The sequence below is a fragment of the Schistocerca gregaria genome, chromosome X (assembly GCF_023897955.1).
Source record: "Schistocerca gregaria isolate iqSchGreg1 chromosome X, iqSchGreg1.2, whole genome shotgun sequence".
NCBI lineage: Eukaryota > Metazoa > Arthropoda > Insecta > Orthoptera > Acrididae > Schistocerca > Schistocerca gregaria.
Genome location: NC_064931.1, coordinates 780,240,234 through 780,262,411, shown reverse-complemented (window position 1 = coordinate 780,262,411; position 22,178 = coordinate 780,240,234). Strand labels below are relative to the sequence as shown.

Here is a 22,178-nt window from a genome sequence, read left to right as displayed (position 1 = left end):
TTCTAGGTGGAATTAAAGATGAGTTCAACAACAAAGAGGATGAATAATCTCAGGACTCGGTTTCCTTTCTTGTAGTGTTCATGAAAACCATTCTTGACACAAATCTGGAGATTACATATGGTATTTTGTTCTGCTGAACATACAGGTCTCCAGACTGAACAAATGAGATACTTGTACACAATCCACAAGCAGATAATTGTACCATTTGTCGACGAGGTACATTGGCAAGTGTACCAGCTGTGCACGTTACAGGATTGCTTCTATTTTCCATTACCAGAAATGCTTCTATTTTCCTCCCATTTTCCATAATGATGGAGAATTGTGAAGAATACTTGGAAGAGTTAAGATATTTTCTGGTTTCTTCAAATAAAACTAATTCCTTAAGATTAAAGTTAATGCAGTATGAGAATTATGTTATGTATTGCGTACACACTACTCAATCTGTCTTCTGGAGGAGAATAGTCAGTCTTAAGATGTTTGCTCTGTGTAGAGCTGTAGTTTTCAAAGGTTACAATAGTATTTACTGCGTGCGTGCGTGTGTGTGTGTGTGTGTGTGTGTGTGTGTGTGTGTGTGTGTGTGTGTGTGGCGGTTAGATTTCTGCATTGCAGCACAGATGCAGGATAGCATGGATTACATACACTTAGTATGGTGGAACAGAGAGGAATGAAAGAGACTGAAAAATTGTGGCATTAAACTGGAAAAAAACAGTGTGCACACTTTTCCTTGGCTGATATTACTGAGGTGTGCAGAGTGTTGAAGTGCAGTGGGAGTAATTTCTGCCTTTCTTTAACAGTCATGGTACTGATATCTATGCTTTGTGCTGAACATCTATCATGATCAGTCAGGACATTACAACAACAGGCTTATTATCCATATAAGCCCATCCAGGCAATAGCAGCATCACCTCGTGAGGAATGACTCACAAGTCACACACACGCATGGTGCATGTACTATCAATGAGTGTGCTGTCCATGTGTAGAATGGGGAAGGCATGCAATCTGTTTCAGTTTAACCGAGGGCATATTGTGATGGCCTGGAGGCTCGGCACGAACGTTTCGGAAACTGCACGATTTGTCGGTTGTTCGAGAAGTGCTGTAGTGAGTGTATTAAACATGTGGCCAAAGAAATACCAATAAAGTTTAGTCCAACTTCATCTTAGACAAAATTTTAGTAAATATTATGTATAAATGGCTTCTTAATCATTTTCCCATAAATATTACATTATTCAAGTCACAGGTTGGATTTCTGATAGTGACGAGGTCATCTGCACCTAATAGTATTTTTTCTTTCAATATAGTCGTGGACAACACTATAAGGGAAGTTCACTGACAGTCTGAAAATCTCAGTGAATGCAGATGGTGTGATATCATCAGAAGACAATGAACAGAAACCAGAGGAACAACTAAATACATGGCACAGCATGATCGAAGGATCAGTCAAGGAAATATGCTTCACAAAAAGTGAAATAGTGAAAATCAGCACGGAAAACAAATAAACGGAGACTGTCAGTTTCAATGACAAAATTATTAAAGAAGTATATCCTTCTAATATCTAGGAAGTAAGCTATTCAGGAAAGGGGACAGCAAAGAAGAAATTTCGGAGAGGATAGAAAATTGCTCAAAATTTTATTGTTTCACACATAACTGAAATTGGAAAATACCTACCACAGAAAAGACCATAACACAGAAATCATGTTATTGACCAATTTTGACATATGAATCAGAATGTTGGACCTGGAGACAGAAATATGTGAGTAGAGCACAAGCAACAGAGATGTGCATTCTATAAGGGATCCTGGGTATGACAATAAGGGACAAGATAAGAAATAAAACAATATGAAATATGCCTCAGATCAGTCCTTTAAAAGAAAATATGCACAGAAATAGGACGCAAGGATTCAGCCATGATAAACGAATGGGAAAAGAAAGAGTACCAACAAAAGCTCTGGAATGGACAGAACCTGGAAGAAGACCAACTGCAAGACCACAAACAAGAGAGAGAGAGACCAGGTGAAGGATGATGTGAACTCAAGAGGATGGCAATGGGAGGAAATGATGAACGGCTGACTTTGGGAGAAAAAAGAAGCTTGGAAGAGGCTTTGTGAGAGACGAGCATAAGCAGAAATGTTTATGTATAAGCAGAAACGTTTCAGGAAGAAGTAGTAGTTTCCATGACGGTCAAAAACATCTGAATGTGCGAATCATGACATTCTTTTTAGCAAATTATATTACATTATCGTGGCATCACAGACCATTTCTTAGCATAATTAATGGGTGTGTGTATTAATGATATGACACTATGCTTGTGCTGTGAAATGTTAAACTCCTGTCCATCTTCAGTGGAATAATATGGTCAGTATAAATAAGAATTCCTAGAAGTGACTTGATGTTATTGAAGCCAAAATTATAGCTCATCAAATTTAAAATTATGCTTTGAAAAGCAACTGCAACATATTAATCTAATATCAATTTCCATGTAAGGATTTCTCAGTCTTTATATAACACACACTGTTTACAAAACTATGTTGCAATATGACTATTACATTAAGACAGTACTGACAATTTTGCTTTTCTCAATCCAAAAACATTTACACAATACAGTTTCTTTAGCAAGAAAAGTGTTTTGCAATTCTTGCATGTACATATCTGCAGTGATGCTAGAAGTAAAGATGGGGGAGAAAAATGTTAAGAGTGTTTCACATTCTACTGATATGGGGGTCATTAGAAATTGAGTAGGACAAGGATGGGTATGGAAAATCAGTGACGCTTATTCAAAATAAAGATCTAGGTCATCACATAATTTAGCAAACCACTGAAAACTAAACCTAGATATTCAGGTAGGAGTTTGAATGATACTCCTGCTGGAACTAAATCCAGTGTTTCAATTTTCAATTGGTTACATTCCATTAGGCATCCTGTTTATCATGCATGTAAAAGTGTATATTCATTTTCATACCTTATGAGATTGGCATGTAACTTTAACTGGACAAGTTGAGATCATTTGCAATACATTATACACTATTATGGAAGTTGTCCTCATTTGTGAGACACACCTACACACAATATTCAACTCGCTCATCACTGTCACAGACAATGTAGAAAATTAAATAAAAACCTATACTTTGGCTCTGTAACATTCCTCCCCTATAAGGCACCACAAATCAGACTGTCCAATACTGATTTGATAGCTCTGATAACTTTATGTCCCATCTTATAAATTCTCTCTACCCCCCATGCAATAATATCAAATCTCATCGACGAATATAGGCCTATTACAAACCTTGTTTTAGATACAGCAAACTGTAATAAATATTAGACATATAATGGACCCATATAATCTTACTCATAAAAGGCAGTTGGATTCTGATGTAAACACAAAAATAGATAATGTTAGGTACTACTATAAAATGTTTCTTATCATTGCTGTCTAGAAAAACCTTCTTGAAACATTGCTCGACAGCAAATTACGGTGCTCCTCAATATTTAAATTAAATATTACCTACTTCTATAAAGCAACTAATAAATCCTGAGCTTTACTCACCGAATGAAATGCAGACACCTTCTGATATCAACCAACAGCAGATATATTTACAAAGCAGTATTTTTCCCCATATTCCAATGATTACACATTTCTTCCAAAATGTGTGACCCTGCAGGCACATGGAAATGTTTTATTAGATACAAAAAAACACAATATCTATTATTTTATTTATTGATCATTACCTTTCTTCTCTTAATGGTGTAAATTACAACAGATTTACAATAAATGCAATCAAGACAGGGAACACTGGATTTTATAACTTTTCTTAAGGTGTGTGTGTGTGTGTGTGTGTGTGTGTGTGTGTGTGTGTGTGTGTGTGTGTGTGTTTAGGAGGGGTGGCATGAGGAGGAGTGGGGGTGGAGTACAGGAGGGGGGAGGGCTACAACATCTAATGAATCTCTTAATATAGTAGTCTCCCCCTAATGAAAGATTCACATGAAAAACAGATACCACAAGAGACGAAGCTAGCACTGGACTGGATTTGGTGGTGGTGGTGGTGGTGGTGGTGGTTGGGGGGGGGGGGCAGAAGTGTGAAAAAAAGGTTGGGGGGGGGGGGGGGGAGGAGGGCAAGTCCCAGCTATCTCCTGTTATACTCCAGCACAACAGCAAGTTATGTATTTAGTAATTTCTGTGTTTGATTCACAGTTAATTCTTGAATTCTGTGACTGATTTTCTATTTAAGAGATGTAATCTCATGTTTTTTAGCCATGAAGTGTAGATTCAGGCAGTCTGTAATACAGCTGTCATTTCTTTTGGACAGTCAGCTACATAGCACAGGAAGGCATCAGGCTACATTGGTGACAACTCAAGAGGGTAGGAAGTTGCATATTTAAGAGCAGGGTTTGAGCAGGGACAGGGAAGCAGCAGTTTGTTAGCTATCAGGAGTGTCAACATTAGGCATGTTATGGAGCCTCTTAAGGAAATAGCGTTCAGGGCTGTAAAGAAAACCAGCTTGCACTCGGTATATCATAATTGCAGATTTTGGACCTGCATTATCAAGTGCTACCTGGGTAGCAGAGTACTTGTTGAGTAAACATGGCTTATTTAAGGCTAGACAGTAGTTTGAGGTACTCTGATGAACACTCACCAGTCAACACACAAGACAGTGTTCAGAGTAAAGACACTTTGATTGCTAAAATTTTATCGATAAATTGTTGTAGTATTCATAACAAAGTTCACAAATTTCCTGCTCTTCTAGCATTTTGTCACTCTCAAATTATTGTTGGAACTGAGAGCTGGATGAAACCCAAAGTAGAAAGCCTAGAAATATTTAACAAATCATGAGATGTATATTGCAAAGACAGATTGGATGCAATAGGAGGGCAAGTATTCACTGCACTCAATGAAAATATTGTTTCTATTGAAGTCGAATTTGAGTTTGATTGTGAAGTTACCTGGATGCATGTAACAGGTTTAGGTGAAATCAAGTTAACTGTTGAATGTTTCTACTGGCCTCCTGATTCCAGTATGATAGTCTTAGAGCCATTCCAAGCAAGTCTAGGCTCAGTAGCACTGAAATATTGAGATCATGCAATATTGGTTGGAAGTGACATTAGCCTGCTGAGTATAGACGGGGTCATCTACGAACTCATTACAGGGGTAAGGACAGGCCATCTTGTGAAGTACTTTTGAGTATGTTTCCTGAAAAATGTCTTGTGCAGCTAGTTTGAGAACGCACACACAATGGAAATACTTTAGACCTTGCAGCTAAAAACAGGCCTGACCATATCGATGGTGTCAGTACAAAGACAGGTATTAGTGATCATGATATTAAAGTGATGATGATTACTAAAGTTAATAAATCAGTCAAGAAGGCTAGGAAAGTATTTGTGTTGTCTGTTGTGATGCCAAAATAGAACTGTTTTGTGGATTGGCACACAGAATGTTACACTCTCAAATGTAAAATGTATGGTACTTTTACCACAACATGTCTCAGGATTACATTATCCCATTATCAAGTGCTTAAAACTTCTATGCCATCTGGTACCACCAAAAGTAAAACCCCAGCAGCAAAAAACCACTGTCAAACACAAAACTCTTCCTAGAACATCTCTTGTTAGCATGTTATACTCTCAAGGTACAATTGTCAAATGGGTGTGTTTGCTGCTAGTCCTTTACTTTTGATGGTGCCTAATAGCATAGAAGTTTTAAGCACCTGACAATGGAATAATGTAGATGTGAAACATGTTGGGTAAAAATATCACACATTTGACAAATGGTGCCGTAAAATTCTCTGTATTTAGAGCATTTTCACTAGACACAGCAGGTAAACAGTTACTAGAAATTCACTTAGACAATGTTGACAGATTGCAAATAGTGCTGTGGAGAAGTATGTACCGAGTAAGTTGATTAAGGACCAAAAACACCCACTGTGGTTTAATAATCAAATTTGGAAAATCATGAAGAAGTGAAGACTGTTGCAATCTCAGTTCAAAAGAGAATGTGCAAGTGATGACAGGCAAAAGTTAGTGGAGACTCATGTGTCTGTAAAAAGATCAATGCAAGAAGCATGAAAGATCTACCACCATCATACCTTAGCAAAAGATCTTCCTGAGAACCCTATCTAAAATCGCCCAGCAGGTCAAAGGTTTCTATACAGTCACTCACTGACCAGCCTGGTGCATCAACAGAGGATAGCAAAAGAAAAGCAGAAGTTTTACATTTTGGATTGAAGAAATCGCTCACACAGGAGGATCGTACAAACATACCTTCATTGACCATCGCACATACTCCTGTATATGGAGGACATGGTAATAGGCAACCTTGGCATACAGATGCAACTGAAAGTGTTGGAAACAAATAAGTCACCACGTCCTGATGGAATCCCAATTCAGTTTCACAAAGAGAACTATATGGCACTGGCTCCTTAATTAGCTTGGATTTATCACTTATCTCTCGCCCAGCACAAGCGATTGGAAAAAGCACAGGTGACTCATGTATACAAGAACAATAACTGGGCAGATCCACAAAGTTACAGACCAATATCCTTTACATTGGTTTACAGCAGAATACTTGCCCATACCCTCAGTTTGAAGATAAGTAATTTCCTTGTGACGGTAAAGCTTCTGTTCACAACTCAGCACAGTTTTAGAGGCAGATTCCATATTCCTAGATTTCCAAAAAGCATTTGACATGGTACCCATAACAGACTGTTAACAGAGGTATGAGCATTAGGGATAGGCTCCCAGATACATAAGTGGTTCAAAAACTTCTTATGTAATAGAAGCCAGTACGTGTCCTCAACGGTGAGAGTTGGGTAACATAAGGAGTGCCCCAGGGAAGTATCACAGGACTGCCATTATTCTCTAGATACATAAATGATCTGATGAACAGGGTGAGCAGCAACCTGCAGTTGTTTGCTGATGATATTGTGGTGTATGGGAAGATGTTGAAGATGAGTGACTGTAAGAGGATACAAGATGACCTACACAAAATTTCTAGTTGGTGTGATGACTAGCAGCTTGCTCTAGATGTAGCAAAATTAAGTTAATACAAATGAAACAGAAAAACAATGCCATAATGTTTGAATACAGCATTAGTAGTGTGGTGCTAGATGCAGTCGTGTTGATTACACATTTAGGCGTAACACTGCAAAGTGATATGAAATTGAACGAGCACGTATGAGTTGTAATAGAAAAGGGAAATGGTTGATGTCTGTTGAAGGTGAATGTCAACTTCAATTTACTGGGAGAATTTTAGGCAGGTGTGGCTCATCCATAAAGGAGACCGCATATAGAACACTAGTGCAAGACATTCTCGAGTACTGTTCGAATGTTGGGGGTTTTGCACAAAGTCCAATTAGAGGAAGCCATCAAAGCAATTCAGAGTGGACGGCTAGATCTGTTACCAGTAGGTTTGTTCAACACACAACTATTATGTAGGTGCTTCAGAAACTCAAATGAGAATCCCTAGAGGGAAGACGACATTTGCTTTGAGGAACATAATTCACAAAGTTTGGAGAACTAACATGGGAAGCTGACTGCACAATGTTTCTACTGTTGCCAAAGTACATTTTGTGTAAGGACCATGAAAATAACATAAGAGAAATTAAGCCCCTTTTGTGGAGGCATATAGACATAAAATTTTCCCTCACTATATTTGCGAGTGGAACAGTATAGGAAATGACTAGCGGTGGTACAAGGAATGATCTACCACACACTGTACAGTGTCTTCCAGAGTATGTATTTAGAAGAATATGATAAAATCAGTTACTATCCCCATCACTTTCTTTCTGCCCCAGTTGTGAAGCCAAAATGTTAATTTATTTGATATATATGTTTAGCCAATTCTTCAAAAGACATGCGAGTGCTGATCTACTTAAAACACCTTCCTTAATAATTCATGGAGATGTTTGCAGATCAAACCCTGCTTTACAGTAAGCATAAAACACCAAACTCGCCATTAGCTAAAACAATAGCGAAAGCACAACAAAAACTGAGTTCTTAGTTCTTGGCAAAAAAATAAAACGTTCTTAACTATAAAAAGGCATGCTAAGGCCAGTACAGTGTAAGCACTGTTTATTGGTCTGTCATCCCCATGATACAAAAGTCATGTGCTGTACAAGCCTGCCCTGTAAGAGGTACAGTAAGGGTACTTACTTTCGATTCACTGCCTGGGATGCAACAATGCACAGCCAGGCTGATTCTTTCAGTAACTGTATACCATGCTTTATGTTTGGGAACAAAAATGCTTTACACAAAATCAGGGCTGTAAAATGTGTGGAACAGTCATTCCTGGACCTACTGAGGAATTTTGATGCTTATCGCTGTGAGATACAGGAATTGTCACCATGCTCTATGACAGTAGGCATGTTGTGTCTAATCCCTGCCTCAACCTGAATACACAGATAGAGAAATTGACTCGGTAACACTATCAATGGTGAGCATACAAACATGTTATTAATTAAAGTCCCCTGCCACATTTTCTGTCTCTATGCAAAGGCTAATCTCAAGAACTACTGCATGGATTTTGATACAGTTTTCACCAGCAGACAGACTTATTCATGAGGAAGGTTTGCATAGGTAATTTATTACCGCTAAATGAGAGGAGTCATCTGGCCATAGTTAATTAGTGCTCCCATTGTGAAGCCGGGGCAGGTCACAACTTATTCATCAGCAGGATGAGAACCAGAAGCTGTTACTCAACACCCTCTAACCACTTCTTCAAAGCTTACTACAGACTCAATCAACACAGTAATTGCCACTTTTTCCTTCCTTGGATGACGCTGTAGAGGATTGAGAAGCCAATGAATTAAGACTACTGAAGCATTTACACACATTCAAGGTAAATGATGCCAGCCTCATAAAATATTTGTTTTTGTCTTCTTCAAAACATGACATTTACAGACTACTTAGCAAATTGGACCCCTTATCTAAGCCTTCAGAGCTCACCTTTTCAAATATTCATTTGTTGCTGACTAAATATTACCAGTAGCATATCCATGCAATTTCCTCCTGGGTAGCATTTTACCCATGCAAGAAACAGCCAAACCAGACTCATCATGAATGGGCCTCAGAGTTGCAAGGCTTAGGGCAAAAACGTTATTTTGTTACCCCTAAAGTAAGGAATCATATCTACATCTACATGATTACACTGCAATTCACATTTAAGTGCTTGGCAGAGGATTCATCGAACCACAATCATACTATCTCTCTACTATTCCACTCCTGAACAGCGCGCGGTAAAAACAAACACCTAAACCTTTCTGTTCGAGCTCTGATTTCTCTTATTTTATTTTGATGATCATTCCTACCTATGTAGGTTGGGCTCAACAAAATATTTTCCCATTTGGAAGAGAAAGTTGCAGAAGAAATGATCAGGGACATGATCAACTGGGGTACTCCATCAGGGATTTCCAGTAGGAGGCACTTCAACTCGAAGAACCATCATTAGAACTTAGCAAAAAGCTTTGAAGTGACCAAAGCAACAGGCAAGAGAAACTGGAGTCGAGGATCAACATAGCAGCTATAATATCCAAGACAGCAGCCAAAGGCCACACTAGTGGGGATTTGGACGTAGCAACAGTACAGGTGGAATGCTGTACTATTAACCAAAAACGTCCTCCACCCCACTCAAGCTGATCAAACTGGTCTTTGGTACCGAATCAACTGCCATCATGTCTGGATTTTAAGAAACATCAGCATGAAGGCTGTCCTGACAGATGGGCCTACTGCTAAAACTGTTCTATCAACTGCCATTTAGCTTCTGTATGTCCTAAGTCCTGTTAGGCAAGACAGCCTCCTGCACAACAGATGGATGTTAACTGGTGGTCACTGTCGACCATCAAGAGACCTCCAATAAGCTTTTCGAACTGTACGCAGAGCTAGAGACAGTTTGCCGGGATTCTCAGGACCTGTTCACCCCAGAATTCGATACCGCAAAGGATTTTGACATGCATATAACACTGAAACACAATAGACAGTCTCGATACTTCTGAGCACACACCAGCTCTCAGAGACCAAGTAAAGGAAGAATTGGATCGCCTAGCTGCAATTGGAGTTCTGGAACCTATTCTTTCTAGTCAATGGGCTACCTCATTAGTCACAGTGTGAAAACCATCAGAGACGATCTGCCAGTGTGACAATTTCAAAGTAACTTTCAACGCCCAATCAGAGACTGAGACATATCCTATTCTGACTCTGGAAGAATTACTGTAGAAATTAAAAAGAGGAAACAACTTCTCTAAAATAGACCTAGCAGATGCATATCTCCAACATCCCTTTGATGCAGAATCTCAACAGCTGCTTACACTCAAAATGCCTAATATTTGGTACAGCAAGTGCACCTGCTATTTTCCAATATTTTTTGTAACTATTAGTACAAAAAGTGGATGGATGCATTAACTATTTACATAACATCATTGTAACAGGGAGAACAATGGGCAATACCTTCGCAGTCTGAAATCTTTATTCAGCATGTTACAGGAGGCTGTCTAAAATGCAGAAAAGAATTCCCCCCCCCCCCCCCCCCCCCCTTTCTTTCCAGACTGACATCATTTCCAGCTTGGGCATTTGTTCTCTGTATAAACATGTCGAAGCCATAATCAAACTTCCCAGACCAACAATGCTTATGCAACTACGTTCCTTTCTGGAAAAGATATTGTATTACTGAAAGTCCTTACCCGCAGCAGCAACAACAGAAACTGCCCCTTTGTCTCAGTTATGAAAAAAATTGGACACCAGCTTGCGAGCGCACCTTCTACAGGTTGAAATCCCAGTTGTTAATAGCCCTGTGCCCTGCACGTATTGATGCAACAAAGCAGACAATTAATGCAGTGGCTGCATCTCATACAGGCGTTGGAGCAGTCCTGGCACACAGGGAGGCTGTGAGCGTACAAGCTGTGTGGGGAGATAAGAGCGGCAGTTCTCCGCCACAGAGTACATGGCTGGCAGTTGCTACGGGGTCGTGGTGAGCGGCTAGCGATCACGCGGCCTTGGAAAATCCCGAGCGGAAGCTTGGTGGTGGAGTGTATGGCCACGTTTGTGCACTTGGAGGAATTTACATGCCAGAAAAAAATTGATAAAAAAGAGAACTAAGAGTGACACAGAGGTGTGAGTTGGCACTCATGAACAGAAAAACATGTAAAGCTAAATTATCTACACACACCACAAAAATATATAATAGTTTAAAAGTTACTGTTGTCTTAAAACTTGTAAATTTATGAAAGGTCAGAAGCTAATATCTCGGCAATGCTTTATCCGATTAATATGAACAAACTGTTTATGGGTGCAGCTTATAGAGCTGCATTGAGCAATCATAGCCGATTTAAAGAGACGAAGCTGGCAGCAGCATTTTAAAGTTTAAAGAGATAGGTGAGCAATTAAGAATGTATTTTTACTTGTTTGTTTATGTTTAGTATCAGGAATCCGGGAAAAGCGAAATCACGCCACAAGAACATTATTTGTGAAAAAACGGTGGCAGATACAAAAAATTGGACTTTAAATTGTTATTGCCCAGAAAATTTCCATATTTTTCAATTTATCATATGCATTTTTGTGTTTAGTTTTACAATATTCATAATTTTTTTTATCAAACATAGTTTTGAGTGAGGCAGTTGTTTCGAGGGCAGCCATCTTTGGGGCAGTTGAGTTTGAGCAATGCTAAGAGCAGGATGTGCCGCCCATCTGAGGTTATCAATGGTCTGGTAGCCACAATAGGAAACAAGTATGTATGTAGCAATGTTCGAAAACAATCAAGTTGAGCGCAATATAGTGGTTTAGGAAAGCAGACAATGGAGTATTTTGTGAACTGACTGTCAAGTGCTGTGATCGTGACATAGGAATTTTATAGTGAAGTGTTGTAGCATCAGTTATTAATGGCTGCGCTTACATAAATGCCCCTCAGACTGCATTTTTAACTGTTTGATCAATATACTGAAGACTATTCATGGAAAAATAGAAATAAATTACTTGTTCAAATTATAAATGAATGTGAGTTCCTCAATATTTAAATTTTCACTGCAATAACAATCTGCATTTTTTAAATTTTATTTTATTTCAGCTTGAAAACTGAGTTTACAACAGATGTGAGCTGGCACCGTATGAGGAAAAATGTAGACAAACATTGAGAATAGCCACATCTCAGGGGCCGCTCAATTAAGCTGAGTGTTGAGTTTAACAAATATATACATTTTCGTACCATAGCTTGTGGGGGCTCGATCCAACTGTTCAATCTAAACCAACTTTTTTAGCAAAAATCAGAGAACAGCACCAACATCAACCATATAAATATTTTCATTATTTTCAGCAAATTTTTACAGTGCATAGTGCCCAGTACCTTTGTAAGGCAGATGGCTTTGAGCACCCTGTGGCCTATGCATAGAAAACAGTGACTGACACCCAACGTGCTGGCCATCATCTTGGCATTAAAAAATTTCACATTTTTGTTTATGGCATAAAGTTTCACCTTGCCATGGACCATAAACGACTGATCTCCTTATTCAGTCCAACAACAAAGATTCCAGATACCGCCTCCAGTGATGGGCTTTATTTTTGACGCACTACCAGTATGAGATTCACTTCTGCAACATGGCTGAGCATGTCAATGCTGGTGTCCTTTCCCACCTTCCATGGGGACCTGACCCAGAGTTCAACAAAGAAGAAATTCTGCGCTTTTACATTGATGAAGCTGCCATAGACTCTTTTCCCATTACCAGCTCCAGGGTTGCAGTTGCAATGGTAATGACAAAATACTCCAAGTCCGAAGTCACATACTTCATGGATGGCCCGAATGCAACGTCCCATGGCTTTCACGGCATTCTGCCAGTTCTTTAATACCTGCCTTCAGCTCATGTTGATCAATGTAGTAATTCTACTCGTTTCTGATGAGGGACACCCACGAGTAGTCATTCCTTATTCTTTACATCAGCATGTCCTGAAACTATTGCACTAAGGTCACTGAGGGGTATCCCAAACTAAATTTCTGGGTCACAGATTCACTTACTGGCCAGGCATAAACCAGGAGACTGAATGACTCACCTAAACACATCCATCCTGATAGAGCCAGCAAGCAAGCAGCCCCATGACATTCATTTACTTCTTGGTCACCATGTGCTCGTCCTTAGGAGCAGGCACAAATTAATTTTGCTGGGCCAGTGTTTAACGCAATGTTCTTGATATTGGTTGATGCTTACTCCCAATTTCCATACATAGTACATGCAATGCTACATCGACCAACACCACCATCACAGCCGAAGAAAAATTTTTTGAGATTGAAGGTCTGCCAGAAGTGCTTGTATTGGCAATGGTCCCCAATTCTGTAGTGAGGAGTCTCATGGTTTCTGTGCCCAACATAGCACTTGCCACATTCCATTGTCCCTCTTCCATCCACAGTCCAATGCAGAATCCAAGAGGATGGTCCGCACTTTCAAAACCCAGATGAAGAAATATCTCTAGGATCACTCCACTGATGCATTGGTAACAAGTTCCGCCTTCAGACACCTCGGTGTGGACTAAAGGATTTGGCCAGCAACCAGCCCAGATTCTGGGAACAACAAACCAGCACCATCAGGGCCGGAAGGGCTTCGGAGTGCCACTTCCAGACTGGGAGGGCCTGCTACATGCCAATCAACTTCATCCCAGACTAGTTTCCCAACAGTTTCTTCCGTTCCCCTCTCTGCACCATCATTACCAGTCAACTAGTTCCCATCCTACCCCGGCCACCCAGCTAGTGCAACACTAGACATATACATGGTTTCTGCCCACAGACAGCTGACCAAACCCACACCCCCAATAAGAACAATTTACCCCCGACATTGCCCAGCCCCAGAGGCTACCCTTCCTGGACTACAAGATGTCCCCTGGTCAGCAACCATGGGTAATTCTAGATGGAGATAAAGACACGACACTGGCTCCACCTGCTCTGCTGCCAAGTCCACTCCACACAATCTTCGCCCCCCCCCTCCCCCCCCCCCCCCCCCCCCACCGGGCGTTTTTGTCCATATGCTCCTGTGCCCTGAGCCACCAACACCGCTGACGACTTGGAGGAGAACCCCATGCATATGGCACTTATTCACAGCAGATGCTTCCCTGTTTCCCCAAGGGGGAAGGGGGAAGGGGTGCGGTATCAACCACTATTAAATCCCCGCACTGAGAAGTGGCGCTCTCCATCATGTGCAGCTGAGAAACGCATTGTTGGCTGCACTTCTCCATGGGCGGCCTACTGATTACATCGCAGTGAACCCACCCACTGACTCCATTAACTATGGAGCCTTATTTAACACTGCTACTGTCCTACTCCGCAACTCGGAAGTGCTATGCTGTGGTGGACCTGCTATTCGATGTTGATCTGGCTGCTGTCTGGACTTAGAATCCGAATGCTATACTGGAACTTGGACTTCACCGTTCACTGGGCTTATTATGTCAACGAACTTGTGAATTCCACCGGAATTCTGCACTTCACTTGTGCTTCCTGGACATATTGGCATAATCACTATCAATTTATATAATTTTCCATAAAGTGTTCATCTACAACTTGGTGCTTGGTAACAGAAATATCTGTACCAACATTGTGTCAATAAACCATAGAATGGTGATACATTTATTGTGTTATTTGTGGCTATAACACATATCTGTTCAGTAACAAGTCCATCAGGGACATTCCAACCCTTCTAAAGTAGCCCAAGTCAACTGTTAGCAATGTGATAGTGAAGTGGAAATGGGAAGGAACAGCCACAGGTAATCCAAGACCAGACAGACCTCATGGACTGATGGACAGGGACTATCTAGCATCACAGAGGCTGGTTTTAAAAGAATCAATTGCAGTCAGTGGAAGGAATCACATATGAGTTCCCTAATGCTAGCAGCACTCCAACCAGCACAATGGCTGTGCATAAGAACTTAAAAACGATGGGGTATAACTCCACTGAACAGTGGATGACTGGAAACGAGTGATGACTCATGCTACATACTGCGGCAATCCAGTAGAAGGGTTTGGGTTTGGTGAATGCCTTGGGAATGTTACCTATCATCATCATGAGTAGTGGCAGCAGTCTCTCTAAAGAAAAATCTATAGAAACAGCAACTACTGCACAATACTTGTAAATGAAGCAAAGGACCATAGACAGAGAGATGCTAAATGAAACATGTTTGGCTGTCAAAAGGGAAATGTGTGAACTCTTCAACTATTACTGTTACAAAATCTTTAGTTTTTTAATCAGTTCTTGGACATTATCATAGCTTTAGTTTAAAGCTATGATGAGATGCAAGGCTGTACTATCTGTACTTCTCCTACCAGTACAACATAAAAGTATACACTGATACAAAATGAGAAGATTGAATATAATCAGGTGTCTGTTGTAAAAGCAAGCTTATGGCTACATACATTAATAGTTTTACAAGAGAACATTACAATCTGAAATCTTCTACTGAAAACAAGTATTTATTTATTATTGAATGCTTTATTTTATTCTTTAAGGCATTTAAATTAGCTCTCTCAAAATCAGATGGTAGTCTATTGTTTAAAAAAAGTGAATGCCCCTATTGTATGTGGACTGCAGTCTGCAGCCTTTTTATTACAGTTATGTTCTAGACTTAGTTTCAGAAACATTATTGCTTGTAGGATGTACATAGAGTAGATGGTAAGTATATAATACTTTCTGAAAATATCTCTGCAAGGCTTTCTATTGTTTACCATAACTACCATCCTTATTGCCTTTTTTGCAGTCTAAACAACCTGTCCATATAGAGTGGTGGTGCCCCACACCACATCTCAATATCATACTGTAAATGTGGATTTATCACTGTAATATACACTGCCTGACAAGAAAGTTGAGTATCCAGAAGACATAGTCAGATGTCAATGTAACTTGTACATGTACACATGTATACACCATCAGTTGGTATGTACGAGATGATACCCGAAAAAAAAAAGGAATAATATAGCTGTGGGCAGAGCTTGTGTAGTACACATTTCTGCCACTAGGCATGTATAGCACAATACATTGCCAGTTCAGTGCCAGCTGCGTTGTTGACATGACTTGTTCTGTTCAACTGTAGTGATTGTTTTTGCTGATGCTGTTTTGTTCTTGTTTCATTTTTTATGATGGCAAGTTCAGGGGAACAATGTGCAGCCATGAAATTATGTTTTATACTTGATAAAAATGCTGCTGAAACTGTTTTAATGTTGGAAACAGCTTACCAAGATGAAGCTATGGGGAAAAAATCAAGTGTACAAGTGGTTTGCTCCATTTAAAAATTGTGATCATTGATTGATGGCAAACCTCGTTCTGAACGTCCATCAACTGCCTGAAACATTCATTCAGAGCTTTTTCCTCCAGGTCAGACCGCCAATCAAACCTTTTATTTTGAAGTTTTAAGAAGATTGCGCAACACTGTTCGTCAAAGAAGATCTGATTTGTGGCAGACAGGAGACTGGTCCTTCCACCACAACAACACACTTGAAAAGTGGCATGAAAGGACATTGATTTGACAATACTGAAGAAGTCACAGACCAGTAGCAGCCAGGCTAGGTAATTACTGTCCCATGCATAGGCTGCCATTAACACCACACAACAAATGGCTGCATTTGAAGAGGTGCCATGATGAGGAAGCATGAACAGCTGATGAAGGGAGTCATCTTGTGTTCAGTGATAGTGCATAGTTCTGCACTACTCAAGATGATGATCATCTGTAAGTGTAGCAAAAACCTGGGGAGAGATCCCCTTCTTCCAAAATTTTGGAAGATGTACAGTGGTGTTACTCCTAGAATCATGGTGTTTACAGCCATCACACATGACTTCAGGTACTGGCTGATAGTGATTGAGGAAGCTCAAACGATACAACAGGATGTCACGAATATCCTGTGTCAGCATGTGTTACCTCTCATAAGACGGTATCGTAATGACATTTTTTAAATAGGAAAATGCTTGCCCACATAGGCTCATGTCTCTGTGAATGGTCTATGTGATTTAGAGGTACTCTCTTGGCCAGCAACATCACTAGATCTGTCCCTGACAGAACATGTTTTGGGTCAGCTTGGATGTCAACTCTGTCCCAGTGTCAGTATCCAGGATATCAAAGACTAGTTGCAACAACTGTGGGCCAGCTTGTCTCAGGAGAGGATACAACAGTTTTATAATACCCTTCCCAACTGCAAGTGCATGCATCCAGATCAGAGGAGGTGCATCAGCATACTGATAAGTGCACACATACTGCCAAGTTCTTTGTAAAAATTGACTCGATTATGTAATCACTGCAATACTTTCACATACACACTCAACCCTTGAAGTTTCATTTCATTGATTTCATTTTTTACTCCCCTTCTGTACCCTTAACTTCTTTTTGTCAGAGTGTGTATTTGCCTTAAGGTTTCAAGGTTTAGGATAGCTCACACCCATTTTAGTAAGCACATATTTGCACAAAGTTTCTTACAAACACAATCTATATGCCCCTTTCATGACAGATGTTTGTCCACAATTGTTAAAAAAAAATGTTTATTTGTATAGTTGAGTGTCAAGGAAGTGTAAATTGAGTAATACTTCTATTTAGATTATAGTTAAGCATGGCTTGCATTGCCACTGTCTTCTCCTTATTTACATGTAGTTTATTTGGAGCGAGGTAAGTAGATGGAATACTGTAACTGATTTCACTACTGTCGGCAGCATTTTGTGTGTCATTGCCCCAGCTGATAAAGTATGTTTCAGCCGCATAGCTTATGATGTTGGAATTTTGGGGATCCATTAAATCACTAATATCCAAGAAATAAAAAAGGGACTTGATATACTTCCTTGATGTATCCCACACTGATGTAAACTGTAGACTGATTTAGTTGTTAACACCTATTCATTCCTTTTATGAGTTAACACATTGCTTTTTGTCTGTGAAATGGGGCTAAGTAGTTTTAAGGCTACTCTCTCATCCCCTATTCTTGCAGTTTATGCAGTAAAGTGGTATATTCACAGAATCGAAAGCTTTGCCAATATCAGGGTAAGCACCTGTACAAATTTTCCAGTTTATGTAATTAATGATATTGGTCTGTAGGTTTTTGTCAGTTTTTATTCCTTTTTTATACAGCAATAGATTCTCATATAAATATTTCAACAGGTCAGATAATTCTCCTGGGGGGGGGGGGGGAGATATATTAGAGGCTTAACTAATTCTCTTCTTCATTTCTTTAGCATTCCATTTAAAAAAAGTTTTACGTCAAAGTTTTGGGATGACTGCTCTCGGTAATGCCATGGATGAACATAACTGGAGATGACTGATTGGCATGCACATTTCTCAGTTTTAAGATTAGTCAAAGGGTCCCTTCATTTCCCCCAGGAGTTTTAATTGGTCAAAAAACTGTATTCATTACACATGAAGTATCTTTCATGTTCTTTCTCTGCTTAGTGATTTCACCTTTATAATTTATAGCTTTCTTTAGTTCTTTTACTACAACAAATCCTTCATTTAGTTTTATTTAAAAGCTTACAGAACTACTTCAATTTAACATTCAGTTGCATTGTAGACTGTTTCTTATTTTTCATTCGCTAATGCACTCTTAAGTTTATCAATATTATATTTTTCTTTTACATATAAACAAATCACTTTTTCTTGTCTGTGCATTCCCTACATTAATTTATATACTACAGCAAGGACTCTGTGGCCAGTTATTACTACCTTAGTACAACTAGGTCACTCAGTTTTTTGCACCTACAGGACACTTGCCTACTTGATGTGCTCTATTCGATGCTACAAATGGATATACCATAGGTTTTACTGTTGGGACACAATGTATTTCAACAAATAGGTAAGTGTTAAACCAGTGAGTATTTCTGTACTACAAATAGATATCTTGGGTTGGCCAATTTTGCCTTAAAACAAAATGCCAATGATGAAAGAACTATAATGCTAGAAGTAGGTATCATGAGTTATCTAGTCGTAACACTTAACCAGTGTACAACATTGAGATATTTATGTAGCCTGTGTGTCAATGAAAGGTTGTCAACAATGTTTGCTGAGCACTGTTTTCCCCCATTCTTTAAATGTTTTTTAAGTTTGTGTTGTAAAGAGTGAAGAAATCAGTCACCTTTGTTTGATTTCGGAGCTCTCTTATAGTGTTAATTTTTAGTTATGAGTTCCAGAGGCAGACAATGTTGGAAGCTCTTCTAAAAGGAATTTAGAGGCTCATATTGCATGTAATTTCTTCTGGAAGTACCTTGATTTTCAAATCATATTTCTACTCTCTCTCTCTCTCTCTCTCTCTCTCTCTCTCTCTCTCTCTCTCTCTCTCTCTCTCTCTCTCTCTCTCTCTCTACCTCTATACTAAGTGGAAACTATAAAAATTATGCTTTTAATTTATTGCGATGTTTGTTAAATGGAATAGTAAGGAATGTTTTAAATATAAAATAGACAATATATTAAAACATATTTCTGTTCTTCTGTAGGTAGCAATGGTTCTTTGCATGTCCTGAGGGGGAAACCACCCTAATCAGCCACTTTTCCTTTTACTTTGCTTGCCAGTGACCACAGTCTTAATTCAGATTCACCACATTTCCCCTCCTATTTCAGAATAACAACTGTCATCTGATGATGAATCAGATGATGAGCCACAAATATGAGTGAGTGTTAGTTTGAAGCATTTAAAGCCAACTGATGCTAACAAAGTAGAACACGAGCCATTGAAAAGAACAATTGAAGACAACATTATTGGTCTGCAGCCTTTTAAAGAACAGAATTTAGAAAGCATAAAAGGTAAACCTTAAAGAACAAGCTGGAATAGAAAAAAAGTAACAGTGGTCTAGAAATGTTTCCAAAATCAGACGGCAGCACAGAGAATCATATACTTCATCCAGGAAAGCGCATGTTCCTGTGATATGCATGAAAGAGCCATGTCAAAATGACTGAAGAATGAAGTGCTAGAAAAAGTTCACATATGCAGAAAGGCTGAGCATTTTTGAAATACAGAGACATATGAGAGAAAGAGAGCCTTTCCCACAGCAATACAGAAATAATCTTTAAAAAGACATGAACGCAAGCGAATTCAAAAAGTTACTTCACTGTTACTTTCTACTTACAATGAAGAACACAATGAATTCAATTCAGTAAGACCATGTTTTTTAATACACTTGGAATCTGTAAATGTGCTATGTATATAATGATGAAGGAAAGAACATCCAAAAACACATATGAAGAAGACAAAAGGGGCCATTATGTAAAAAGTCATTTCTCTAGAACTCTTGGATAGTGTGAGGAATCACAGTGAAAGCTTTATTGTAGTTGAATCCCACTATTGTCATTCTGGGACAAAAAGAAAATTCTTAAGTCCACCACTTAATATCACACTCACGTATGGTACAATTCGGCACATATAACAAATGGGCTTAAAGCAGCCAAACCCCATTTTTATGGGAAAGTATTTTCATACAAGTACAACCTTAGTTTGAATCACTCCAAAAAAGTCAAGTGCCACCTATGCACAGCCTACACTACCTCTGGGGTCTATGAAGATGAACTTAAGCCTAATTATAAGACTCACATTTTTGCAAAAGACTGGGCTTGAGACGAGAATAAACAAGACACGAAGCGAGCACAAAACTTAGATAGAGCTTTTGTAAGTCTCAACTTTGACCTTGAGCATGTTTTGCTGGCAAAAACTGACACCACAAGGATACCAATTCACCATGGGATACCAATTCGATTCTACAAAGAGTACGTGAAAGAACTTGCCCCCCCTCCCCCCCCCCCCCCCCCCCCTTCTAACAGCCGTGTACTGGAAGTCTCTAGAGAAACGGAAGGTTCCAAATGATTGGAAAAGAGCACAGGTAGTTCCAGTTTTCAAGAAGGGTCGTCGAGCAGATGCACAAAGCTATAGGACTATATCTCTGACATCGGTCTGTTGTAGAATTTTAGAACATGTTTTTTGCTCGCATATCATGTCATTTCTGGAAACCCAGAATCTACTCTGTAGGAATCAACATGGATTCCGGAAACAGCGATCATGTGAGACCCAACTCGCTTTATTTGTTCACGAGACCCAGTAAATATTAGATACAGGCTCCCAGGTAGATGCCATTTTCCTTGACTGCCGGAAGGTGTTCGATACAGTTCTGTACTGCCGCCTGATGAGCAAAGTAAGAGCCTACGGAATATCAGACCAGCAGTGTGGCTGGATTGAAGAGTTTTTAGCAAACAGAACACAGCATGTTTGTTCTCAATGGAGAGACGTCTACAGACATTAAAGTAAACTCTGGTGTGCCACAGGGGAGTGTTATGGGACCCTTGCTTTTCACTATATATATAAATAACCTAGTAGATAGTGTCGGAAGTTCCATGCAACTTTTCGCAGATGATGCTGTACTATACAGAGAAGTTGCAGCATTAGAAAATTGCAGTGAAATGCAGGAAGATCTGCAGTGGATAGGCACTTGGCGCAGGGAATGGCAACTGATCGTAACATAGACAAATGTAATGTATTGTGAATACATAGAAAGAAGGATCCTTTATTGTATGATTATATGATAGCAGAACAAACACTGGTAGCAGTTACTTCTGTAAAATATCTGGGGGTATGCATATGGAACAATTTGAATTGGAATGATCATATAAAAATAATTGTTGGTAAGGCGTTGCCAGGTTGAGATTCACTGGGAGGGTCCTTAGAAAATTTAGTCCATCAACAAAGGAGGTGGCTTACAAAACACTTGTTCGACCTATACTTGAGTATTGCTCATCAGTGCGGGATCCGTAGCAGGTCAGATTGACGGAGGAGATAGAGAAAATCCAGAGAAGAGCGGCACATTTTGTCACAGGGTTATTTGGTAAGCATGATAGCATTACAGAGATGTTTAGCAAACTCAAGTGGCAGACTCTGCAAGAGAGGCGCTCTGCATTGTGGTGTAGCTTGCTGTCCAGGTTTTGAGAGGGTGCGTTTCTGGATGAGGTATCAAATATATTGCTTCCCCCTACTTACACCTCCTGAGGATATCACGAATGTAAAATTAGAGAGATTCGAACACAAACAGAGGCTTTCCAAGCAGTCGTTCTTCCCGTGAACCATATGTGACTGGACCAGGAAAGGGAGGTAGTGACAGTGGCACGTAAAGTGCCCTCCCCCACAAACCGTTGGGTGGCTTGTGGGGTAAAAATGTAGATGTAGAATGTTTTGTTTTATAAGCAACAGCTGAAATATTAATTTTATGATGTATGACGTAAAATCA

At 39.6% G+C, this 22,178-nt stretch overlaps 1 protein-coding gene across 1 annotated transcript in view; it reads right to left on the bottom strand.

The window, feature by feature from the left end:
* LOC126299456 (lysophospholipid acyltransferase 5-like) overlaps nt 1-22,178 on the bottom strand; it is a 196,914-nt gene that overhangs the window by 46,181 nt on the left and 128,555 nt on the right. Inside the window, exon 7 of the mRNA XM_049991373.1 lies at nt 3,542-3,650. Coding sequence (XP_049847330.1) covers nt 3,542-3,650 — 109 coding nt within the window. The remainder of the gene's footprint in view (nt 1-3,541; nt 3,651-22,178) is intronic.